Here is a 25,073-nt window from a genome sequence, read left to right on the forward strand (position 1 = left end):
TCTCTCTTTCTCTATCTTTTTCTTCCTCGCTTCCTTTTCTCTCTATACATAAGTGCACAATTATTTACATAATCAATATAATGACAAATTCTAGGGTGCCTCTTGAGCGCATTTTAAAACTTGGATCATCATCTGGAAATAATCCAGGATTATTTGGCACATCTTGCTTGCGTCCTTTCACATGCGATCTGATACTTGGCACGATATTGAACCGTCATGCATTGATTGGCTCTTAGAAGATCGATTTTAAATAGCTAAAAATTGAAATAACGATTTTTTTCACCGTAGACACATCTCTCTAAGTCGCGCGTCCATTTTTACGACTGTTTCACATTGAATTTAGTGTATCTATCTTTTTCTCTCTGGATCGACTAACATTACACAGTTGATCTAATCACGACACAGTAGCCCACAATTTCTATACGAATGACACATCTTTGCCGAATTTACCGGAGCTCTTAAAGTCATCGAAGAAAAGAAAAAAATATAGAAAAGTTACTTTCCGATATAATACACAATTATTACTAACGCAAGAATATTTATAAGATACACATCGCGCACTTGCATTTACCGAATAATTTCCAATGAAAAACCACAATGGCCTTTCTTTCTCTCTCTCTACTACACATTTTTTTCTTTTCTATTTCGCATCGATCCCTATTTTCGTAGCGATACAATGACACAGATAAACATCTTTTACCCTATTCGATCGCGTTGCGTAATAATCGCTCCCTGTAAAAAAACACTCAGGAGAAACAATTGTTTTATGCGAAATTTTCAAAAGCTTGTATACCGAACCACAGTCGAGCCTAAGTCTATTGCGTTTAACGAATCTACGGGTTCGAAACACGAGTTTCTGCTCTCTAAACAAACACGAAATGTCTAGGGCGAACGATAAAACGTTAGCGAGTTTCGCCTTCTTCGACATCGCAGACGTTTCCTCTTGCGTTCGAAGAAACGCATAAAGTGCGTCGTTATGCTTGTGGGATCGTCGTTTTGGAATTTTTTTTTTCTTCCTTTATAATAAGAACTTCCGCTTGGTTAGAATAACAGGACTACCAAAAATTTCTAACCAAAATTTCACGTGAAAAAACGTGCGACTCTCTATGATCGTATGCGAAAGTTCGATATATATATATATATATGTGTGTGTGTGTGTGTGTATGACTGATTAGCGATAAACGTAAAAAGAATTAATTACATTACGCGGAGTTAATAATGTAATCACGTTAATATATTCGCACGTGCTACGCTGTGAATAAGAATCTTTTAAAAAATCTGGATCGAAGCTCCGGTTCCACTTATCAAAATTTATCAAAACGTATGTGCGTAGATCATAGAAAATTACACGATATTTTCACGAGTCCCCCAAGTTAGAAATTTTTCACTGTTAGGAGACATCAGGTCAGGTACACTTCCTCACGTAGAACGGGCTAATATGTAGAAAGAGCAAAACGCTCGGCAGATGTGCTTTGGCGCACCGAAAAGATGATATTTTTTGTATACTCGCGCATCTAATATAATAATATTAATCGCTTGGGGAATGGGTCAGTCATGAGAATTTAATCGTAAATACCTCTGAAACTTCGACGTACGAACGTATTTCAATCAGAATTATCTCGGGATACCAAAAGTCGACTAAACTGCAGCAACTCTGTTTGAAATTTAAGCGGAACTTAAATTTAAGTTTTTCGTCAGATTATCGTCCGCGATTTGATTACATATTCGCTTAAATTCGAAACATCATTGATGCAATCAAGTCTTGAAAACTGTCGTTTTTCACTGTGGTATATAAACATCATATTTTTTTTTCTTCTTTAACAAATGCAAGAATCTATGTCGAGAAGTAGTTCGTCACAGAGGTTGTGAAAATTTTTTGTAGAACATTCATTCTCTTTTCTATTTCTCTTCTTCCCTTTCTCCCTTTGAAGATTGCTCCGTCATTTTCATGGCACCAAAGTACGACAACACGCGCGGAAGACTCTGTCAGGCGAGTAGTACTTGCAATATAATAACCGGGGAAGATTTAAGATTTGCGTAAGAAACATAAAACTATGTAACAGGCACCTGTAGAAGAACCAGTTCTCCGAATTTCTATCAGACTTGCTTGAAGTCTTACTTGGAAAATTGCGTAAAAGCACTTGTCTTGCAAACAGATACCGCAATACTGGCCTCCGATCGCCGTCCTCACCGTCGAGACACGTATAGAAACGCTCGTCTTAAGCGCGGCGATTAAGACCGCTTAAGTTACTGAACCCAAGACGCAGGCACCCACTGAGGTTCTCTCTCGAGTGAATTAATCTCCGTGAGAAGCTGGTTGTACGCCCGATCCGTATCGTTGTTGAGGATAAGCATATCAAACAGATGGCCATACTTATCCTCCATCTCACGGGCCTTCTCGATTATGTCTTTTAATTCTTCCTCTTTGAAGCTTTCGTTGTTCTTGATCCTCTTCTGCCTAAGCTTCTCGAGGCTTGGAGGCGCGATAAACACAACATACGGCTTCAGATCCGAATTTCGAAGGATCTTGAGACTCTGGGGATGCAGGTTTAAGACACAGATTTTCCCGGAATTAACCACTGTCCTGATGGCCTCCACGGACGTGCCATAGTACGCTTTCTCATATTCGCCGTGCTCGACGAACTTCCGACAAAGAATATCGGATTCGAACTGAGCACGAGAAATAAAATGGTAATCCTGCCCATCGACTTCGGAATCTTTCTTTGGACGACTTGTATCTAGAAATCGAAAAAATAGGATGTATTATTTAGATTATTTTTATGCTTTATTTAAGTTGAGGTATTTCTTATAAAAAATTTTCAGATCTGTATTTAGCTAAATTTTTAGATACTTTAACAAAATCGGTTTTCCGTGTATAAAATAGTAAATATTCATAGCAGATTAATTATTTAATTGTTTAATTGGTTATAATAATCCTAGCTTCATTATACAAAATATATTATCTTAGTCAATCATGTTAATTTCAAGTTAATTAAGTTTATCAAGTAGGCTTTATAGCAGCAGCTTTGCTGGTACCTTACCTTTTACGTCTACCTCACACTTACGTATATACATCTCAGTATATTTCAAGAGCACAATAAATTAAGTTAAATTAAATTTTTTAAAATAACACTTACGCGGTATCGCTGCAGCAAAACGTTCGCTATCCTGCATCAATCTCTGCCTAAGTTCGTGCCGTCCGATGTTGGGTGGTCCGATGAGTACAATTGGCCTCTTGTGATTTGCACGAGGATAGTATAAGGCGACTTCCTCATACGTCAGCACTTCCTCGCTGTCGTAATCTGCGAGAAAATTTTGCGTCTAAGAATAGTCTTTAACAATTTGTAATTGACATTAGGTCAGCCAATTTAGGCTTTACATACCGTCTATGGCAGTTGTCGCGTAAAGTGGATATCCATCGTCATTGAAGTTCGCGCCGAACTTGTTTCGTTTCTTCTTCTTTGGATTTTTTCTCGCGCACAATAGCGTGCTGGATTTTTTCGAACCTCGCATCGTCGATTTGTCGCCGGCTATTGTCTGCTTCATGGATTCTCGTCTGTATAGGTAAAACAGAATACCGTTTTAAACAGGATGCGGTGTTCAAGTATTGTGGCGCGATTATAATCTTCGATTATAATTAACTCACTGATGTTGAAACGCTCTGCTAGGTATTAGACCAGCCAGTGTCTGGTCCTCTTCACCCTCTCGATATGCTTGCCACCAGTTAGGATCCTCTTGGGAAATTACGTGGAGTACATCGCCCTTTTGGAAGCTCACGCCCAACTCTCTGCACGGTATGTACGGGTCTTCCTCGGGATCGTAATCGAAATGCGCTCGTATATGTATCTAGATGCAAATGGTAAAAGCTTTATGGTTACAAATGTCATGTTATAACTGCGTTATGTCCGTGCAATAAAGCCAGAACCGCTGTTTCTTATTAGCGTCGATCTATAGATCATTCTGTAACTTACAAGTATCAATGTCGTGTCGTTAAGATAAAAGAACAAATGTCATATGCTTATATGTATATGACATTCGCTTTTATACGTACGTTGGTTCAGTCAATGTAGATGCACTGAACAAACTTTAATTAAGCGAACGACAGAGTGACTAAATAACATTGATTTTCTTGAACTAGAGATATCGAAATCGTAAAAAGACGTTTAAATGTAAAACGACCAATGTCATTTGTATCTTGGAAGTTGAAGGACAAATGTTTTCCCTATCTGACATTTGCCCTTTCACCTTCAATGCCACCACCGGTAATATTGGTTGTTCTAGTTTCAAGATCCACGGATACGATAGTCCACATTTCTAATACGAGAATATGCTAAATATATCAGAATATGTGCTGTATATGTCGTACCTGGGTCGTGTCTTCTCTCCTTAAATTATTTCTGTGGTTCGTTGGAGCCGGAAGTACCAAGAACGTAAGACTACCTTGCATGCCAGCAAGAATATCACAAACCTCGTTGACAGTCTTGCCGCGCATTTCTACTCCGTTCACCTCGAGAACCTCGTCACCCTCGTGTAGGAGTCCTGACTTGTCTGCCGCACCACCGCGAACGACACGTCCTTGAAAGACAGAATTAATTTTAATATTAGAAATAATGTTCTCCGAGAATTGAACGATATGATTATACGACAAATATTCAGTAAATCACCGGTATACTTTTAGCAGAGATAGAGGAAATGACAATTGTGCATGTAAATATGATTACCTATGATTACCGCATCCCCTTCGTTTCTGACGGTAGCACCCAGAGGTTCGTTAGTTTTCTCAATTCGGATAATCTTAATGTTGTCGACTACACGGGAATCTTTCCAACTAGACGTCGGACTGGGCGGGCCACTGGGTGGAGAGGACGGGCTTTGCTTCCTTTGTAAACCTTCCACGTAGGAGACGATAGAATCGTGCGCCAGAAGCAGAGCTTCCATGTCGTAACTTGTTAGAATACTCGTTAACTCTTCCACGGCGGCTATTGTTTCTGCTCCGCCGACACCTGTTGCGGTCGACGACGATTGCCATTTTTCAAGGATATCCACGCACTGGAACATCAGAACGCCAAAGCATTAGAATTATGACATAAATCGAAACAAGTAAATAATAATAAAAGTAAACATATTTAATACGTAAAAAGAAGGTACTTCACGAGATTTGTTGAACAAATGATTAAAAATACATGACATGGGATATAATTTCTGAGTTATACATTTATATTTAAAATTCATGGAAAAATGCCTCTATTTATAATTAAATAGAAATTACTAAAAAAACATTATATTAAAATATTTGAGGAAATAATTTTAATAAGCTTTTCCACATTATTCTAATTAAATTACGTACACAATGTTGTATATTACCTAGCTTCACGATTGAAAAAATTTTTAATAAACAAGAATTTTTAGTAAACAAAAATGTATTGAATAGCGTGAATAATAGTATAGATCCTCTCTTTTATTATGTTATAAATCAAATTATCAATTTTACATACATCTCGCGCTAAACTCGATGCGTCATCGGCGTGATGTTTGAAAATCTTGCTCGCCCTTAGCCGACTTTTTAAAGTATGACGAGTCGCCAGGGCAGACGCAAATCGATTCTGCACTAAAAGTGTTCGGACTGCCTCGAGCTCGGCTTCGACACCTGGACCCGAAATACCGAGAGCACCTGAAATATTTCGCAGTTGGAGCTGCAGCCTCTCCAGCGTAGCAACGACCTCGCCGTACGCTGAAATATGAAAGGTATACTTGTTAGAAATTTCCTTGCGGAATCCTGTGCCGCCGCACCCGCTGTTTATTTACGCTACACAAGCGGGCTATAAGGGAAGAGCGAGGAACTATATTTAGTAGCATTCAATTTTCAGCAACTTTCAGAATTCTTTAAATACCATTCTCGCGTTTGTAAGTTCATGAAATTAAATGCAAATGAGATAGAATAGGTCTAAAATTCTCTTTAAATAAAACAATATAAAATCGAAAAAACTTAAATATTAATGTAAAAATAAATAAAGAGTACAAGCTGTATTATATTCAATTTTCTTAATTGAGTTTATTTGTTTTTCTGTTAACATTTTCTTCTTTTGGTATTTTCTTTTTAGAGAGAACTGCGAGAATATATTTGAAAAAGAAAAATTACTCACTGAGAGGCCTGGGCGGCTCCTCCACTTCTTGGACTGCATTAGGAGTGGCGTGTGTAATTCGACTGACGCCGGTGGTCACCTCGTCCTGTGCGTAAGCAAGATTTTCCTGGCCACTGAGGCTCGTCGCATGGCTCTCCAAAGCTTGAAGCTTTTTAGAGCCACGGAGAGAACGGCTGAGCATTTCCTGTCTTTCCTCCTCATCTTTCCGTTTTCGTAACTGCTCCTGTAAGTGCGATATAACCGGTAAGCTATTTTCTTTTACAAAATATAAAAGTGTTTATGGAAATTTAAATCTCGTAGCAAAACAGAACTCTCCACGTGTATTTATTCTAAAAATTGAGATATCAAAATTCTATTTGACAGTTATTAAAATGTACGACACGTATCTCTTCACAAAATATTTCACATATTTTTTTTAAAAGATTATAAATACAATACATTCTTACTTAAATGTATTTTAGATGTGCAATCGTAAATATAATAAATAATAAGATTTTTTTTAAATATAAAAAGAACAGAGAATATTTTTATTGGACTAAAACTTATCACGGTTCTCTTTCTGTAATTTATGTAATATTTATCTAGTCTATAATATATGCATTAGACAAAAATAATATTTAACATATTTTGAAAACATAATATTTTAATCCAAACCCTGGTTAGATTGTCTTAAGGAAATCTTGTCTTATTGAAGTATTATAATTATGCTGATTATGTAAAAGTCTGTGAAATAATTGCTGTACACATCAACTGTATGTAACGAGTGTCGCAAATACATACGATTCGCTGCAAAATTTAAAGACCACTCAATGCGGTTGCAACTTGCGAAAAGTAAGAAGTTCTTGAATGATATTAAATTCAAGACTCAATTGAACTTCTTTGCGAATGCATTTATCAATTATTTCCAGATAGCTTATAACCAGAAATGTGAAGTTTTCAGTTCTTAGTCAACTAAATCTGGCACAAAATATACATATCTCTCTCATATATTCTATATTATATATCTACAAATAATGTTTGCTTATTATTGTTTTTAATCTATAAAAATATTTTCAACAAAATCTGTTTTTTTTCATTACTCCGCATAAATCTCGTTACTCAATAATTTTATAAAATTGAATCGCTCTTGTTTTCTAAAGTTTATATAATTGTATTATGTGAATGTATGAATTAATTAAATAGGTTAAACGAAATAGAATATCAAATATTTGTTGACTGAGAGATTTTTTAAATATTACAAAAAAGAATTTTCTTCCCAAGTTTTCAAGAATTTGTAAATGAATATTCATACTTAAAAATTCTATATTTTTATTATTATTTTCGATATATGCAACGTTATATTTAGCAAAGTCTAATTTGCAATAAATTTTTATTTTCTTTATGAGTCAGTAACATCTTGCGATCAAATTACATAAATTTGTCATGCTATCGGCGATACTATTTGTGATTCGTGATCTACGCCCACCGGTGTCAGTTGATAAAGTCGTCATTAGTCAGCCGTCGCGTTTTACCGTCGTGAAATTGCAATGCGTATAGCATGCCCGATAAAAAATGTTTATCTGCAATGCCGCAGTAGCCGGCAGCAAAACATACGACTCTTAATTTTCATTTATATAACGAGCACCACGTTTTGCCACGCGATACTACGTATGAGGATAAACATATCTCAGTGAAGCCCTATTTACCTCGATAGTGAACGTAAGGTTTCCTGTCTCGAACTCTCGCCCTCCTGCACAGTGTACTTAGACAACATCAACATGTATGTGTCAACTTAAAAAAAAAAATGACAACAAAATGAATTCCGAGAAAAACCAATGTTTTCAATTGTTTACGTAAGTCTGGACGATCTCTGAGCGACGCGGTGTATCTACAATCTGTTAATTCCAACATGTGATTCCATCTTGATAAGAATTAATTTACGGAATTTTGTAAATAGAATAATACATAAAATTGAATTGAGGGAGGAAATTGCAATGTTTTTTGTATATTATACATTCACAATTATTAAGGATTTTTAAATAGTAGCTTAAACAGTAATAGGAATATCAAAATGTAAATCGAAAAGGAATGTAAGATGTGGTGGCTATTTGGTCGACACATTGCAACTAATAACTTTCATAAAAACAGGAAAATAAAGAAAAATGTGTTGAATTTAGGACACCTGCTGCGGCGTATCTCAAGATATTAGAGCAGCGAACCGAATTGAAAGTCTGAAATAGGTTCTCCGTCTGCTTGAGGCAGATCAAGAAACTGAGGTCAGGAAAGTAGGAGCCGTAGAAAGAAAAAAGAAGGGACCAAGAAAGTCCCTGAATGCAGCAGACTCTGCGAGTCACCCTACGTCTACACCTATCGAAAACTTCGTAACGCTACACTTGAGGCATGTAATCTTAGACTATTGCAGGGGTTCTTTACATTCCAGACCGCACTTGACTTAAGGCAGGTAAGAGTGTGGTGTGAGGATTCCATAAGATAAACAGAGACTCGCGCGCGGCCCCGGCGACGCCAGTCACGTATATAAGGGGTTCTGGCATTTCTCACACTTACAGATACTGAGATTGTATGAATTTCAAGCGCGCCGCACTCGATTCACAAGCATATCCAGATCTCATCTACGATTTTCCACGAAGAGTTTCCACCCCGATTTTTAACGGCTCGATGAAACGAAGTTCAACAGAAGTGAAAAATTATTCGAGCGGGACCGTCAAATGGATCTTCACGCCGCGTATTTTAATTTCAAAAAGAAATTCCTTCCGCGCCTCTATCTTCCGCCGAATTTCATTTATTAACGGACAAGCCAGTATTTCACTGCCACGTGCGTGTTTCATAAGTACACATTGAGAATAAATGGAATAAAGAATTTTCCACGTTGATCTCGACGCTCGTTTAATAATTTTCAAATAATTAACGCTTGTTAGCGCACGTTCTGTTAATGCGTCTAATTAATTTCCGCTTGTGCAAGGTCGCACTGCGATTCATTTATCAATTGAACCTGGGCTCGGGGAATTCGGAAACTGTGTGGCGCGACTACGTCGCGCGACGAATGGTGCCTCGATAATAACCATTGTCATCGCAATTTCCTGCGCAACGTGGTCACGTGAGTAGCGAGTTGTAGTACGTCCTCTTAAATAACGATCTGTCATTTACTGCCTTCGCATCGTTACGCAACGCGATCTACCGCTTACCCACGGCTGTTGCGTTATTCTCACGGTTAAAAACTCCCTGTAAAATGTTCTGTTTTCCCGAAACGCGCTCCATTAACAACTTAATCTGATCGCAGGGCAAAATCGTAAATTCCGACGAAAGCAAGTGGTGCAGTTTTATCGTTGTGACGAAACACCGGAGGAAGCGCACGTGCCGGTTTACGAGCTAGACCGGCGATATTACGCGGTCAACCCTTCTTCAATATGTAAATCGTGTCTCGCGCATAAAGCTTCCTTTTTACGAGAATGTTTATTACATCCAGCGCAAAACCAACGCGTTTCGTGGCAATTACCACGGTTGGACGTAATTTTTACGTACAGCGAAATCGATTACATAAAATTTATTCTTTTAACAAACGCGGCTTCAATATTAATAATAATAAAATAAACGCTTCGTAGGACTCATATAGATGCAGTAATGTGACAGATACAAATTGCAACATTGCGCATTCCCTGATCTTAACTTCTGTGCTCAGTGAAAAAGAATTATCAGCATTTCTCTTCAACGTGATACTTTAGAAAAAGAGAGCGATATATGCTTCAAGCTACCTCATTCTTTCTGCTCAGTTAAAAAGAATTGAACGTAAAATCTTTTTCTTCAACTCTATCACCATTTTTCTTCAACTCTATACTTTAGAAAGAGAACGATTATGCTTCAAGCTACGTCATTTTTTTCTGAACCGATAGTGCGACAACTTTATAGAAACGCGCAGTCTATTATTGTGTATATGGTAGCACTTACCAGCTTTAGGCAATTTGCGTATTGACTCGTTCTCTTAACAAATGTGTTATTAAATTTAACAATAACAATTTTGAATATACGTTAGGTACACATATAATTTTTGTTTTCTTTTTTTCTTTTACGCCGATACTTACATTCCGTCACGTCCTCCAAAATTCGACACGGGATTGGTAGCGTCCGCGCTTTTCGAATGCTTATCATGCGTGCTTACGTGACTCGATACAACGCCGAGTGCGAAAAAGAGTGCCGACATCATATCTTACCTGATATTTCCTGATAGAGTGAAGCTGCTGTTGCGTCGGCTCGGCGTTGGCGTTATCGCTCGTCTCAACATTATTGTTCTGCGTGGAGAGGCGCAGATTATCTTTCGGCGGTCTGGCAGGTGCCCTCTTCTGATCGCGAGGTGGGATGGCAGGCTTGACTCCATTGAGACCGGCCTAAAAATCCATTCCGAAACAGCTCGTATTAGTGGTCCCACGTGCCTGACGTCGCGCAAACTACTTTGCCTTTCCCAATTCTTATCGTTTCACATTCCTTTCTCTTTTATCATTATTTTCAGACACAAACTATTCGTATACTTCAGTCGAAGAGGCTTTGTAGAATCGCGTATTTGCATGCGGCACGCGGAAGGACGAGAGGGAAGAGAAAAAGAGGAAGTTGACGTAAGCTAGATAAGCGAGAGAAAGAAAACGACAGAGCGAGATACACTAAAAGAAAGCATATCAAAAGCAAAATGCAGAAAGTAAAATGCAGAAGTAAAATGCCAACTCTTGAATGACTCGGTGATTCATCGATATAATCGTATCGAAGATGATAACATACTTGTACTTATTTACTTTTAGTTATCGTTCAATCTATGTCAATTTTTTTATTAAAAGATTATTATGTTATTTAGAATCTTGAACTGTTTATTTCCTTTGTTCGCCATTTCGAAATACGATATGTTAATTAAAATATGTACATAATTTATAGTTATACGAGCATTTTACTTCACAATTTTTATTGCGCAGCCTGTGGCTACTTTACCATGCTGTTGATCTCATATTAAATATTCCACATTCCTCTACGCATGCTCCTCATTTTGCGTCTTTAATTGAACAGCGGCCTTCGCACATTTTATCTTTGCAATAATAGTCTTATCAAGATAAAAGATATTACACAAATATAAAGGTATTACATAAATTTGTTCTTTAAAGGATATTCCATAAATTTGTGTCTTTATCCAACCATGTAATAAAATTAAATTAAATTAAATAGAGTGACACGTGCTTTTATAGTCAACAAATCCTATAGTCCTATATATAATTCCGACCCATATACATGTCTGAGGTATATGAAAGAGAATTTAATTCATATTGCGCCTCCCAGACAGCAGCCGGTGTGGAAGTATTGAAAAGTTGTGAGCGCGACTGTAACACAGTTTCCACGATCATAACACGTGCAAAAGGCAAAGAGAAATTACTGTTCTATAGTGTCCCGAGAGTATCTCTTTTATAGACAGATCACGACCATTAGCATCGAGAAATACAACTAGAATGATGATGAATTTAATCAGGTAATTCAAGAGACAATCAACCACGAAGTTACTTTGCAAAGCGTGCAAATTTCCAAAGTGCAAGGACGCCGTTCGAATTATTCGACGAGCGAAAGTTTCTAAACTCGAGACGAAGTCCATTGTGGTTTACCTGCTGTTCGAGAGCGTCGACGTGCGACTTGAGCGAATTGTTCTTCATAGTGTGCATCGGTGATTTTGGTATGTTCTGCTTCATACGTTCATGAGAAAATCCGTCGTACGAAACTGTCGGGTGGTCAACTTTATCCCACCCGACGATAGGTGATGACGTGATTTTCGATATTGAAACTAAGTCAGGGAGCGAAAAGGCTGTCCTTGTCGTCGTCGAGTGCCAATCGGCCATTAAATTTGGAAGGTCGGACATGCTTCTCCAACTAACGCGAAATTTCACGCCATTGTTAGGAAGCATAGATGGAACGTCCAATTTGGAACCGTATTTAAAAAATAGCCTTGAATTTTTTTGATTTTGTGTACTCGGCGAATCATCGAGACAGTGAGCGCTGTCACGTCGCTCCTTTTCTTGTGGCTGACAATTATTAGAATAACGCGTGTCGTCGAATAAACGACTCACAACGCGTTGTTCCGCAAAGGAGAGCTCACGCAGAGAATTCCGAGAATTCTGATTTGTCTCTTGGATAGATGATTGGACATGAATGTTATCTCTGAATTTAAAAAACGAGATATTTTCCTCCGGTATCAAGCTAATCTCGTTCGGACAATCGGAGAAGTGATTCTCCTCGGTTTCCTTCTCGAAACCAAGGAGTTCTTCTTTAGAAGAGTTCACGACTTTGTTTTCAAAAGTAGGAAAGACACTCAAGCGTATAGAATCGCTAGTTGGGAAAGGGAAAGAGGTCATTTTATTATTACCAGCTTCTTCGAGGAAGGGGTTTTGCGAATTTTTGGGAAGCTCTTCTGGAAAAACGGGGGATAATAAACGTTCTCCGCTCACGCGGAAGAATTTTCCTTGTAAGAAAACCACGTCGTGGTAATCATCCTCGAAACAAGAATTCTGGATTTGTCGATTTTGAAAGAGATTCTCATCTCGTTCGTTGAAGGAGCTTCGTATTTGCGAGAACTCGTTGGGATTCGTAATGTTCATGACGAACGATTGCAGAACAGGATCATTAGAATGAGTCTGCATTAGTGAGTTAGGGTATTGCGTGCTGTAAGCGCCAAGCGAATCACCATGTTGCTGGTGGTGCAGGATAGGCTGTAAGCTGTTGCATATTAAGCTCTTGACTTTGGACCTTACCTTCTTCAAGCTGTGCTTATGGTCTACCGAGCGCGCGACCACGGTCTCTTTAGCGCTACTGTCGGCACTAGACAGCGTCGTGAAGCTATTATCGTTCAAGGAGAGGCGAGGGGAGGCTACGAGCGTGGTAGTCGTCATGGTCATCGTCGTTGTCGCAGCGCACGAACTCGCCTCGTTAATGACACTCGCGTGATCGCGCTTTGGCTCGAGGGTGTTGTGCTTGCTGTTGCCGGGGGTCTTATTCGGCGGCGGGTATATCGGGTGGCACTTGGTGACCGGCACGAAATCCGGTGGACAATCGACGGCTACCTCGCGGTAAGGCTTTCTGCCCACCACGAGGAAGCTGCGGTCCGCGTTATGCTCGAGATCGCCAGAGGCCTCGCTCCTCAGGGTGGAATAGCCGCTGGAGATCTGTTGATGCCGCTTCTTTTTTGTCCGCTGCCGGGACGAGGAGGAGGAGGAGGAGAGATTGCTTAATTCGATGCCGAGAAGATCGTCGGTCGAGCCAACCCGGATCAATTCCTCGATATTGAGACTGCGGGTTTTTGCCTTCAATTTAATTCGTTCGTCATTTGAACGACGTTTCGTCGGGCTTTTGCTGGACTTGCTTACTGGCTCGGTTTGGGAAGAGTCCATCTGCTGATCCTTGACACGGACAGGCGAGACTTTATCTTGATCTTGCGGAGTTCTTGGAATTGAAGATTGTTCATCAATCAGTCTGGTTAAGTCTGACATTTCGTCGGATCGCAGTAGCCCCTGAAGATCCTGCAAGTCCGTTAATCCATAAGCCGGATTGTCAAAGGAAGTCGCGTCTCGGGTTCGGCCAAAGAGTGGAGCCACCTTGATGTCGGGTACCACCGATCTACAAGGAGACCCGAGGTCTATCCTTCGTACGTCATAAGTCGGCGAGTCCTTGTGGCTTTTACTATGCCTGAGCATTAGACTGGTATCGAGGGGTGCGGTACTGTCCGATCTACCCGATGAGCTTCTTGGACTCGCGGAATCGTCGCTACATGTTTTCAGCATCGTGGGATAATCCTCCTTGGCAAAAGGATAGTCGTCTTCAATATCAACGCTGGACTCCTTCTGTCCACCTGCGTCCTCCTCGTCAATGTTCGCGTATACTTGGAAAACTTTAAAGGTACTTTTCAAATCCGGCGAGCCGGTCGCGATCGGGCTATCGCGATATTTGTCGAACCCCAGATTCTTCTTGGTGGCTTTCACTTTCTCCTCCTCGTCCTCGATATTCAGCTCGATCTTCAGCATAGACGGCTGAAGACCGTTGTGGACGTTAATTGTCCTGGCTGCGTCGGTGACGTCGTGCGTGTGATCGTTCGATACGAGTCTAGCGCGTCCGTCCGCGATGGTGCGCGTCTTAAGGGTTTCGTTTTTAAGGTTTAGGGAGAGGTCGAGGTCGCTAGCGCTACGGGGACGATGCTGTAGCCCGTTCCTATAATCGGAAGAGCAGTTTTTTACCTTGTTGGGATAGGCCTTCTGTAGAAGGGTGTCGGGCACATCAACAGGTAGCTCCCGATGATGGCCCAGGGCGCCAGGGGCCCACATCTCATCGGGCCCCAGTCCCTCCTGCGGCTTCTTCGCGTCGCGCGAGCTTGTTGTTCGCACGAGTTGTTGTTCGCGCGAGTTGTTGTTCTCTTGCAACTGCAATTGCTGCTGCTGTTGCTGAGAGTGTATGTCCGTCACGCCACTACCGCTACGCCTTCGGGACCTGAAATAAAAAAGTAGATACATTAATATTACTGTTAACGGAATATTAACGTATACTTTTTAATTCCTCAATCATTTTTAAATTTTTCAATGCACTGTATTAGTGTGAAAGTACAAAATCTCCATAAAAGTGTATCTTGAGCTAAATAATTAACAAAGCTTAATAAAAGACAACTTTAATATTATGACTAACAGATATATAAATTATTTATATATTTAATAAAAGATAAGATAATGTGTCTTTGAAGATGTATACATATTTTAATTATATATTTATCTAAGTATAATTATTATAAATGTTATATAAATATTATTAAAATAGGCCAGATAATTGAAAATGTAACTTCTGATAGGTAGACTCTTAATGTGTGATCTTTAATGAGGTAAACGTTCGACAGAATAGTACACAGTAAGTCGAATAACTGTAACTCTATTTTTTAATAGATGAAGGAAACTAAGTGAAGGATAACTAGTTATTGGTATATTATTTACACGCAATCTAGGTGAGGTAAATTGCTAGCTGTTATGAACATAAAATAGTATATCCGAATATTATTATATATTAACGGATAATTGGATATCTTTAAGGTGTAAACTGACTGAAGTTTGACACGAGGTATCTTTGACAACGCATCACATTAAGAAAGATCATATTTATAATAAAAAAATATTTATAATAAAAAAAATACATATACGAGAAACGATAAAGTAGCTCTGTGTGATAATCGGTTAGTATCTTTACTATAAATAATAGTAATAACGAGAAGTAACATATAATAATAAAATATTACTTTTAATAACAATACTTTATTCTTTCTTGTTAAAATAAATAGATATACTGAGAAAAATATTTGGTTGAAAATAAATGAATCAAAGATTCTAATATCAGTCAGAATCTTTCCAGTTATCTCAACTAAAATTTTAGTAAATTTAACTAAAAAATTCTAATTCTCGTCCATTTTTCAACCAGAATTCCAATTAATCCAATCAGATATTTTTCTCAATGTAGCACTCCGATTAGATAGTTAATATCAATGTTTTCTTAAAAAAGTCATTGAGACAAACTTGCGAAAAATTATAAAAATTGTCAAAAAAAATGCAATTTATCTCTCGCTGAGAGAGAAAGTGCCATTTATCTCAGTATGATGCCCCTTCTTTTCCTTTTTCTTTCTTTCTTTGGAATATTCCTTCCTTCCATATTTTTAGATTTCGTAGAACGTGACGGTGCTTACGTGGAAATAAATTCAGTCGCTATATATCATATGATCCCGATAGTACATGTTACATGATGTCTCAAACGAATGTAGAATCTCCTGGTCGTTCGATCGTGTGAAAAGTCTTTGGGACATGCACATGGCAACAGACCGGGAAGAAACTTTCGATACGATAAATCCTAAATATATGTATTACGGCTTGTCAGTCGCCGGTTTATCATGTTAGGAAAAGAGTTTGCGATTATTTTTCATTATAAAGTTGTTCCGACTAAAGTAGCTTAAGAGAGTGGCATAAAAATCCTCAATAAATCATGAGGAATGTTAAATCGTAATTTCTTTCATATTAATTAACAATTAAATTTTTATTCAAATTGAAAAATCTACTACAATAAACATGTAACTGAATTATATTTAAAACACCATCGTAATTAAAATGCAAATTCCAAATAATATTACCCACGAAGCTACAGTTTGCAAAATTGCATCTAAATTTTATTAAATTGTTTGCACTATGTTATCAGTCGATTAAATAAAATTTTTTTACTGATTAAACTTATGTTGTGTGTGCATGTATTCTGTATTATATTTAAATATCTAGAAATAAAAAAATCTCTTCTTGATTTATTAACAACATTTATTTATGTAAACTAAATAAAATATCAGTACTCAATTTTTTCAATAAATAGATAAATTGAATATACACGAGCGCACAAATTTAAAAATATATCTGCAATGGAAAAACAACTTATACATGATTATCATTTTTTAAATAAATTTGATATGTGCTATAATTTTATACATATCGCTTTATACTAATATTTGATATCAAATATATTAAAATATTACGAAAAGGAATGATGGCCTATCGCGCGGAAACTCTCTACGTCAAATACAAATTCATCAAAAAATCTGCATTTTTTTCTTTACTTGATGGCACTATTAAACGTCCAGTGCAATAATTTCCACTTACGCGTGTGCGTTTCTGTTCTGTAGTATATTGCAAGATGTCGGAAATTAGATTTATACGACAAAGACCGTCCATGTATAAAGGACCAATAGGCCTTTTCGCGGATCTGATTACATTGTCGAGCATGCAGCATTCAACACAAGAACGCCATTACACTCGTTTGGTTCTTACGCAAATACGCGTGGAAGGTTCATAGAGCGAACGATAAAGAAGGAGACAATGGAAATCGTGAACAAAGGCGATAGGAAATACGGTATACCACCATTCAATATATACTTGAATATAAATGAGAAGTCCTGCATTTTCGGTGGCATCTTATGCAATGCGTTTAATGAGATCTTTAGAATTCTTCTGATCTCTCTCTACATTAAAAGTGCAACCGCAGCGTTTTTCGTATTTATAAAAATATTTCTCCCTATTTTGTAGCTTTATGTTTATCACTTGATACAGTATATGAAAAACGTTGCAGGCAACTGGCTTGTAATTTCAAAACATATTTTTCATTAAATAACGATAAAGCAGTTATAGAATTTGTATTTATATAAAATATTTTATGTTTTATATATTCTAATAGATGTATTTATTTTTACTATATTTTATGTTTACTTGGGACTTTGGCAGTGCGGATTTCTCTAAAAAAACCCACTTGGCAACACGCTTCAAAGTTTATAGAAGAAATTTTTATCTCAATCACTGAATTTTAAAGAAATTATCTCTTCTTTTCCGCAATTCTTCCGCCTTTTCCGTTTCATAACACAATTACGGCGAGAATTAAATAAAGCGGAGAGCGGAGACCTAATTTCTGCGACGCCCGAACGGATTTCCCCAAGGAAATGTCACATTTTTTTCTCCTTGTAAGAAACGCCACGGATTGTACTTTCCAATATAGTTGGTCGATTGTTAATGTGTGAGCGTGATTTGCGGCGTTTGCGCCGCGTGCATCTGTTCCACGTGGAGCGCGGTGGAGCCCGTAATGGAAAACGTGAGCAGGTCAGCGTGATCACCATCTGCGAAACTGCATCTAAGCTCATCGACCTGTCGAGGCTTTCAGGAGGGATCGCCTCTTTTAAAGGACAGATCCCTCCCGGTATAAGAATTTTCAAGAAAACGGACACAGCGAGGTCAGGCCAATTTCGAACCGAGGCTGCAAGAAAACTTTCCGAAAGTTGTCCGAGTGTCCTTTAATTCAGGCTGAGTGCATTCTTCGGCTCGAGGGATCGATAATCTTACCAGGAACACGGGTTCTTTTGCTTTATTCATAATAATAACAATTGGCACGAAGATCGCTCAGGTGCAGTTTTCGCGCGCATTAAGTGCGTCCCGTGCTACGCACGATGCGAATCGAGCGAACCGATCAAAAGCGATGAAAATGTTGTACTGCATTTATAGTAATTTGAGATGATCGGCTATAAGGTAAATTGATGATAACGATAATAATCTAACTTGCAGCGTGGGCTTTCATCCGTGAATTAACTAAAAGCTAAATTGACTCATAAAAGGTGTATAGCAGCATTATATCGATAATATCTATATGATGCAATCGAAAATAATAATATAGCCCGTAATTAAATCTTTATAAAATGTGATGTACTTTTTCGCTATCTATTCGAACTTTCAAAACGGGAACAAAGACAGAATTCTCACTAAGGAGATTTTATTAAAAGGTTTTTTTCGCCTCTTTTTTTTCCAAGTTACCGAATTAAATTTTTAATTTCTATTTAACTATTTACAACATTACATAAGAAGATTCTTTGCGACAGATTTTTCGGTCGAAAGAATTTCCCTTGTCCTTTATTTCTCACGTAAAATAATGCAGAAATTGAATTCGAGAATTTATCGTTTCTCACGAAGCGAGTCTCCTCGCACTTATGACAATGCTAATTTACAGTGATTGCCGAAAAAACAGTGACGGCCGAAAAATTTGCGACGTGCAAGATATACGAGTGAAAGTATCACGTGTCCTAACAAAACGGATACTCGTGAAAGGAATGCAAGTCTAATCACGCTTGTGACGATGGTATCGAAGTCCTTATACAAATCGTGACTCCTGCAAACAGTTATTCTTGCTTTTTCAATTAATTTCCCCATTCATGTCTGCATTTTTATCATGTCATCGTTTTCTCACCGACGCGCTCTACTTTTCAATGTCATGTCGTCAGTAACGTCATTACGCAGCAAGATCGCGCGAATGCACGAAACGATCGTTACGAGTCGCCTAATAATGGCATACAGGAGAATAGTGTCATCGATTATGATTCGCCGAGATTCAGACGAACAGCATTTTGCTCACGCGTGTTGCAATGAATTGCAATATCGATATTAGGAATTCGTCACTTTTACCGCATTGACTCCATGTGAAACGCGATGGAGTCGATAGTTAAACGTCGCAACCTTTAAGGTCGCGAAAAGCCAGAAATATTGATTTCCACGCCCAATAGAGATCCAATTTATTTTTGTAACGACGCTTATCGACAATTACGGCCGCTCGTCGGGCGGCGTCGCCGTCGTTTACCGCGGAAATCAAGTTGCTAAATTACAGCGCGCGTAACTACCCATGTTTAACGAAAAGAGATCGGGGCGTGCTCAAGGCCCGAACAATTATTCGCGTAATCGCGTGCGAAATCCGCGCTCGATTATGTAATGCAAGTCACACCGGGACGAATACGTTACGATTCTTTGCGTGACTTCAATTCCTACCAAGTATTTTGCATTTTCGCATAAAAGTTTTGTACGAGATACGAAACAACGGAAGAGTTTTGACGCAGGAAAAACACCAGCGTGTCTCTTGGTTCACGAAGGTTCTATTTACATATACGCCTAAATACAAAGAAGGAAAGGAATAATTTATTTTATCTTTGTGTTCATGATAAATGTTTGAAAAAATGTAAATGTAATGAGAGAAAAAATGCAAGTTGAAAAGGTATAAATCCTTCGTTATATAAATAAATTCGTTTATGAAAAGAATAAAGCTCGTTTCACGGATACATTCGATATTACGGCTTGCAGTTAACAGCCAGATTAAAGCTGATAAAGTTTTGAGCCACAGCGCGCAAAGTAAATTAAATTGGATTTTTATTCTAACTTATAAGCTCATTGTCAGTTAAATCCATTATTTATATATACTCTTATTACATTGTTGTACCGAAAAATTCGATTTCACTGAAAAACGATCTGTTCTTCATTATCAAAAATGTGTCAATCAAAATATAAATAATCTTCCACTTACACCAGTATTTTATTTAAATTGCAAAATATATCTTATGTATATAACGAGAATAAAAAAAGCAACTCCGTGAATAGCCCAGTGAAGATAACCGCTGCTTCATGCAGACCACTCGTAATATAGAATTCAGTATATCCGTCCCTGGCTTAACGATACCTGTGGAGGCGGGCAGGTAAGCAGGGCTGCAGTCAGGAACGGAAACACGTGATCTCCCCTTGTTTCGAATTCCACGTGAGAATTCGCGTTTGATGTTCTCAGAGTCGAGCACAGATATTCCCTAGCGTGATTCCACAGAACTTGCCACGAATATACCATTTAACTCACGTCTACGCGCGTTTATCCCAAATTTTATTCAAAGGCACTGCATTTTATGCGCATTCAAAGTTTCATTTCTCAAATACTTTACGTATCTTTTGTACTTATTTTCTTGAACAAAGGAACTAACTATGTAACGATGAGAAGAAAGAGAAGAAAGAGATTGTGTTATACACATGACGCGATGAAATCTTAAGCTTTAGAATCGGATGCATCGTCATCTGTTTCTAAGAAAAAAATTGAGATAACTAGTCATCAGTCGCAGAGCATTACATTACTTGTATATACAATTGTAGTTGTCGGTAATACGGTTTTACGGTCGCAAAATACAATTTTAAAACGAGAAAAATTTAGACATAATTGTATATTTTCAAATTTTAAGCAGTGCCGAAAATAAAATGCAAGACTTCTAAAGGGATTTAAATGCGTCTTTGTATCTGTGCGCAAATTATTGACATCCAATAGGCAATCACATACATTGGTATTTATGTTTCCTAACCGTGGTAATAACGCACAGTTATTACTGCGAGATCTTCCGAGTGTAACGGAGCAATAATTGGCACTTGATAACAAGTGGGTTGCTATTAAATTATCAAGTAGCTATAGCCCATCGAGACTTAATACATTATATCTACATCGTGTTAGAGTTCATTCCCTATGGAATACCTATGCACGAAACCCAGATCTCTCTCTCTCTCTCTATACCTCTTCTCCTTCCCTTCAAACAGACATCTTTAATTAAGAGCTGCAAATGCAAATTTATTTTTCGCTTCGCGCTATGCGGCATAATTCACCTGTCTTGACGAAAATGTTTAAGTCATCTTGAAATTAAGCACGCAAGTGTGACGGCAGCTTGCTATTAACGCGTATTTTTATGTACACTTCTTCGTAGATAATTAAATGCTACGCTCTGTAATTGCATACGAGGCGTATCCTGCAACTTACAACACGTAAGGATAACGATTGCGATATCAAGCGGAAGTGATCTTCGTGAAATTGTAACAGTCGGATAATGTTCTACGAGTCGCTTATGCACGACTGTGCACGTTTCGCGCGACAAAATGCTCGTACCACGTCGCGATTATTCCTTCGAATAATACGACTTGTTGTGCGCTAATTGTACCGCGCTAACTGTATAGGTGTATATAAAGTTACAACATTCCAGGCATATGTACGTGAAAACTGTTTTCAGTTATGCACGAACTGGTTCGGAATAATGGAACGACAATTCGCGGAGAAGATTTATGATGGATCAGGCGATAGTTTGGCAGTGCTCGAACCGGAAGGTATTGATGAGTTTTTGTCGGAATTTATTACCTGCCGATATTTCATGCATGGTGGATCCGGAAGTGTATCGAACGTGTGGAAATTGTGTCATCGCGTACCTAAATTATACATCAACACTGAAACGTGTGCAGCACATGTTAGAAAATGTGTGTATCTGCAAGGTGTTTTGTACAAGTGTACTATAGAGATTCGGTTCACGAAATGAAAAGGCGGATTTTCTCTCATTAAAGTCGTTTTTTTTTTTTTCAAGCATTCAGATACACATACGCTGTATTTTAAAGCAAAATTGATTTCAATGGAGACGATAATATGAGAATTATCATTTGTAAATTAGAAAACTTTATTTTTACAATATATATCCCAAAATAATTCTTTGCCATTCAAAAATTTGATATTTTCAATTTTCAATTTTCATTTTTCTGTCATAAATCTCTGTCAATATATTTACGTCAGGTGCGTACAATAGCAACAAAAGAAATCGCCCATACAATTCCAAACTATTCATATTATTTATACCGTAAAAGATGTAAAAATAAAAAGATATTTTCTTAAATTCTAGTGAACGAGTCATGGGATGAAAGGCCTCAAACAATAAAAATTCCTTTTCCAATTGTCATCTCCCATGACACGAACGTGACTTTAGTGTTTTTTATCAGCTTTTCGTGACACATTGCGATAGAAGAGAAGAAAAGAAAGAAATAGGGAAAGGGAAAAAAGAGAGGAATTTAGAAAACATTTGTTTACGTTTGCTTTTTATTTCAACTACGATGAGAATGGCGAATTCTCGCGAATGAAAAGTCGCAGATGTAAAATGCCTTTTTCGTTCGTGTGTTGTATCTGGCCCGGGGCTTCGATCTTTATTAAATCGCTCGCGGCGAGTTTCTCAATCACGCGCGGAATGCGCGACGCGAATAATTGCGAAGACGCGCGTTATGTCGTATATCCGCTAGAGTGGAACCTACCAGTGTAGCGTTTTGAGGATTCTCATGGCGTGGACCTCTCAACGGCTCGTCCTTCGCTCAAGCCTCATGGACGCTCGCGCGACTCGCGATGAAGCTGCATACGGACGAAGAATCTTAATGCGCGCTCCTCGCAGCGCCGAAACCTTCCGGTTTTCTTCAAAATTCTTCGACCGTTCTTTTCTTACAATCCCCCTCGTAACTCAACACTAAACATTCGTCTTTCCTTCCTGTCTGTGCTTTTCCAAATGATCTTTATCTTGTTTTGATGATATTTTTCTATCCTTCTTTCATACAATATATTTGTTATATTTCCTCTAATATTTTCTGATATTAGTTTGATTTTAGTATCTTTTTTTATTTAATTTCTTCTTGATCTTTTAGACGGTTTCTTTTATTTAATTGAGATTGAATAAAAGGAGGCGAGGCCTGTGGAATCTTATGAATGTTCTAGTCTTGGTCCGACCTTCGTGAAACGCTTCTACATTCCGTACACGATCTTCCACTTCCTCTTACCCGTCGCTTCATATCTCACCGATCACAATGTCATTAAATATTTACGTCTATCTCTTTGCGAAGAGCGAAATTCTTCGTGTACTTTTGTGTCTTCTTTTCTACTAACTTTCTTCCATCTATTCCTTTCCTCGATGCTTAAACATTCCGACAATGAAGTGTCCTCATGCTTGTTCCCACGTCGATCCTTATATGCCTACGCAAGTCTGCCGATTCGAATACCTTGTCTCTTAGAATTTTCTGGACCTTTGATTTCTTTTTGTAAAATCCTTACCGATCCAGATTCTTTGGTTTTCCATTCAAAGACATTCACATTTATTATTTACAAAATTTATATATCACCTCCATACTGAGACTCTTCCCGGAGTTTCCTCCCCGCACGTCCCCTTTCCCTTGCGAGAGTCCTCTTGGTGGATCACTTTACACCTCGCATAAGGCTCGACCTTATCTCGCCCGGCGCCCCTCACTGGCTTTACGCGTCAGTGTACATCCGTGTGCCGCGCGGACGGTGGCACATTCCACCTGTATACCCTGTGCCTGTGCGCGCAGTGCGCACTGAGAAACACAGGAAGAAAGAGTGAAAGAGAGAAAGAGAATACACCGACACCGACACCGACACCGACACAGACACACTGGTTATATGGTTGGTGCCCGAGCGCGCCACGCGCGTATAGCGCGTATACAGTCACGCAACGCGACGCGACGCTCGGCGTGGATGCACGGACGACGACGCCGCAACGGAGCTGCGACCGGCAACTCAACGGAGGAGGTGTATGCACCTTCCGAAGGCTGTAGTCGGCTGTACGCGACGAGGGAGGAGTTGGCGGCGGCGGCGGCGGCGGCGGCGACGACGACGATACGGCGGCGGCGCGCACTATATCGCATGGAGAACGCTCGTACCGGTTTTGGCCCACCGCACCGCTTCGTCGGAGAGATATTCCAGACTCCGTTAACCGCCTTAATTACGCCTGATTCACGCCCCGCTCAACATGTACCGCTCCAACCCCGACCCGACGCGACAATCGGCTCGATAACTCTCGTGCAACCGTTACCGATAACAGCCGATCGGTGGTTCCGCGAAATCCGTCTTGGTTACAACGCGACAATTCGCTGGAATCCCGCTCTGGAGACGAGTCGTTTCAGTCTTCCTCAGCGTTTTCCTCGACCTTCAACGTCGCGTCGCGAAACAGCGAAACTGTGGACTCGCACCCCCTCCCGCGCGTTCACCAGATTGGGATCCGGGGGGGCCCCGTGGATGTGTTCACGGTTCTTGGCGGGAGGAAAGAGGATGTGTCGTGGCAGAATAAACGGAATATGGAGAACGCACGAGGAGGACAGACGTCCCTCCGGCTTTGGACTGACGTGAGTTTGTTGGCTTCGCTTTACCCCGAGAGAGCCAAGCCAGCCGGTGCCCCCTTCTCGTACGTGTTCCTTCTTTGTCTATCTTTCTCTTCCCCCCCCCCTCTCTCTCGCTCTCTTGTACATATACATATTGCTTGTCTCTCTCCTTCTCCAATGTACCCCCTTCTTCTCCTCCAACCATCTCCCCAACGCTCACCTTCCCAGCTGCGCGTTCCTGCCTTACCTCGCTCCCACTCTATCCACTTTTCTTCTCCCTCCTCTCCAACTGTTCACCAGTTCAACCACGAATGTCTCTTTCTATCTTGTATAACATTTGAATCTTTCTTCTCGCTTTCGCCAATCCCCCCTCCCCTCCACCATAATCTTCTATCTTTCTTTCGCAGACGTGCTCCGTTCTTTTTCCATTTTCGGCTCTCGTCGTCCTCTTACTTCGTTCCTCTCATCATCGCTTTGTCCCTCCTTCTCCATCGACTCGGCCTGCATTCCTGTCTCTGGATCTTTGCCCGTCTTAGTAAAGCGTCATCCTCGGCTGTCTTTCGTTCGGACGAATTTGGACCTCTCCTCTCACAGTCTCTTCATCTCTTTCTTTCTCACTTCT

The 25,073-nt window shown here is 39.3% G+C and overlaps 1 protein-coding gene across 5 annotated transcripts in view; it reads right to left on the reverse strand.

The window, feature by feature from the left end:
- Nucleotides 1–353: 353 nt before the first annotated feature.
- LOC108763647 (uncharacterized) overlaps nt 354–25,073 on the reverse strand; it is a 67,831-nt gene continuing 43,111 nt past the window's right edge. For 4 of the 5 annotated variants that reach the window (XM_018511491.1, XM_018511483.1, XM_018511473.1 and 1 more), the window contains 10 exons: nt 12,911–14,636; nt 10,349–10,522; nt 6,144–6,366; nt 5,496–5,731; nt 4,722–5,049; nt 4,367–4,575; nt 3,647–3,846; nt 3,384–3,556; nt 3,138–3,302; nt 354–2,738 (listed from right to left, as the gene is read on the reverse strand). In XM_018511491.1, the coding sequence (XP_018366993.1) occupies nt 2,248–2,738; nt 3,138–3,302; nt 3,384–3,556; nt 3,647–3,846; nt 4,367–4,575; nt 4,722–5,049; nt 5,496–5,731; nt 6,144–6,366; nt 10,349–10,522; nt 12,911–14,636 (3,925 nt within the window). In that variant the 3' untranslated portion in view covers nt 354–2,247. Of the gene's footprint in view, nt 2,739–3,137; nt 3,303–3,383; nt 3,557–3,646; nt 3,847–4,366; nt 4,576–4,721; nt 5,050–5,495; nt 5,732–6,143; nt 6,367–10,348; nt 10,523–11,770; nt 14,637–22,603; nt 23,744–25,073 lie in introns of those variants that run through there. The other variant, XM_018511463.1, reaches the window with a different exon arrangement.

This window comes from Trachymyrmex cornetzi, unplaced genomic scaffold, assembly GCF_001594075.2.
Source record: "Trachymyrmex cornetzi isolate Tcor2-1 unplaced genomic scaffold, Tcor1.1 scaffold1118, whole genome shotgun sequence".
NCBI classification, from domain to species: Eukaryota; Metazoa; Arthropoda; class Insecta; order Hymenoptera; family Formicidae; genus Trachymyrmex; species Trachymyrmex cornetzi.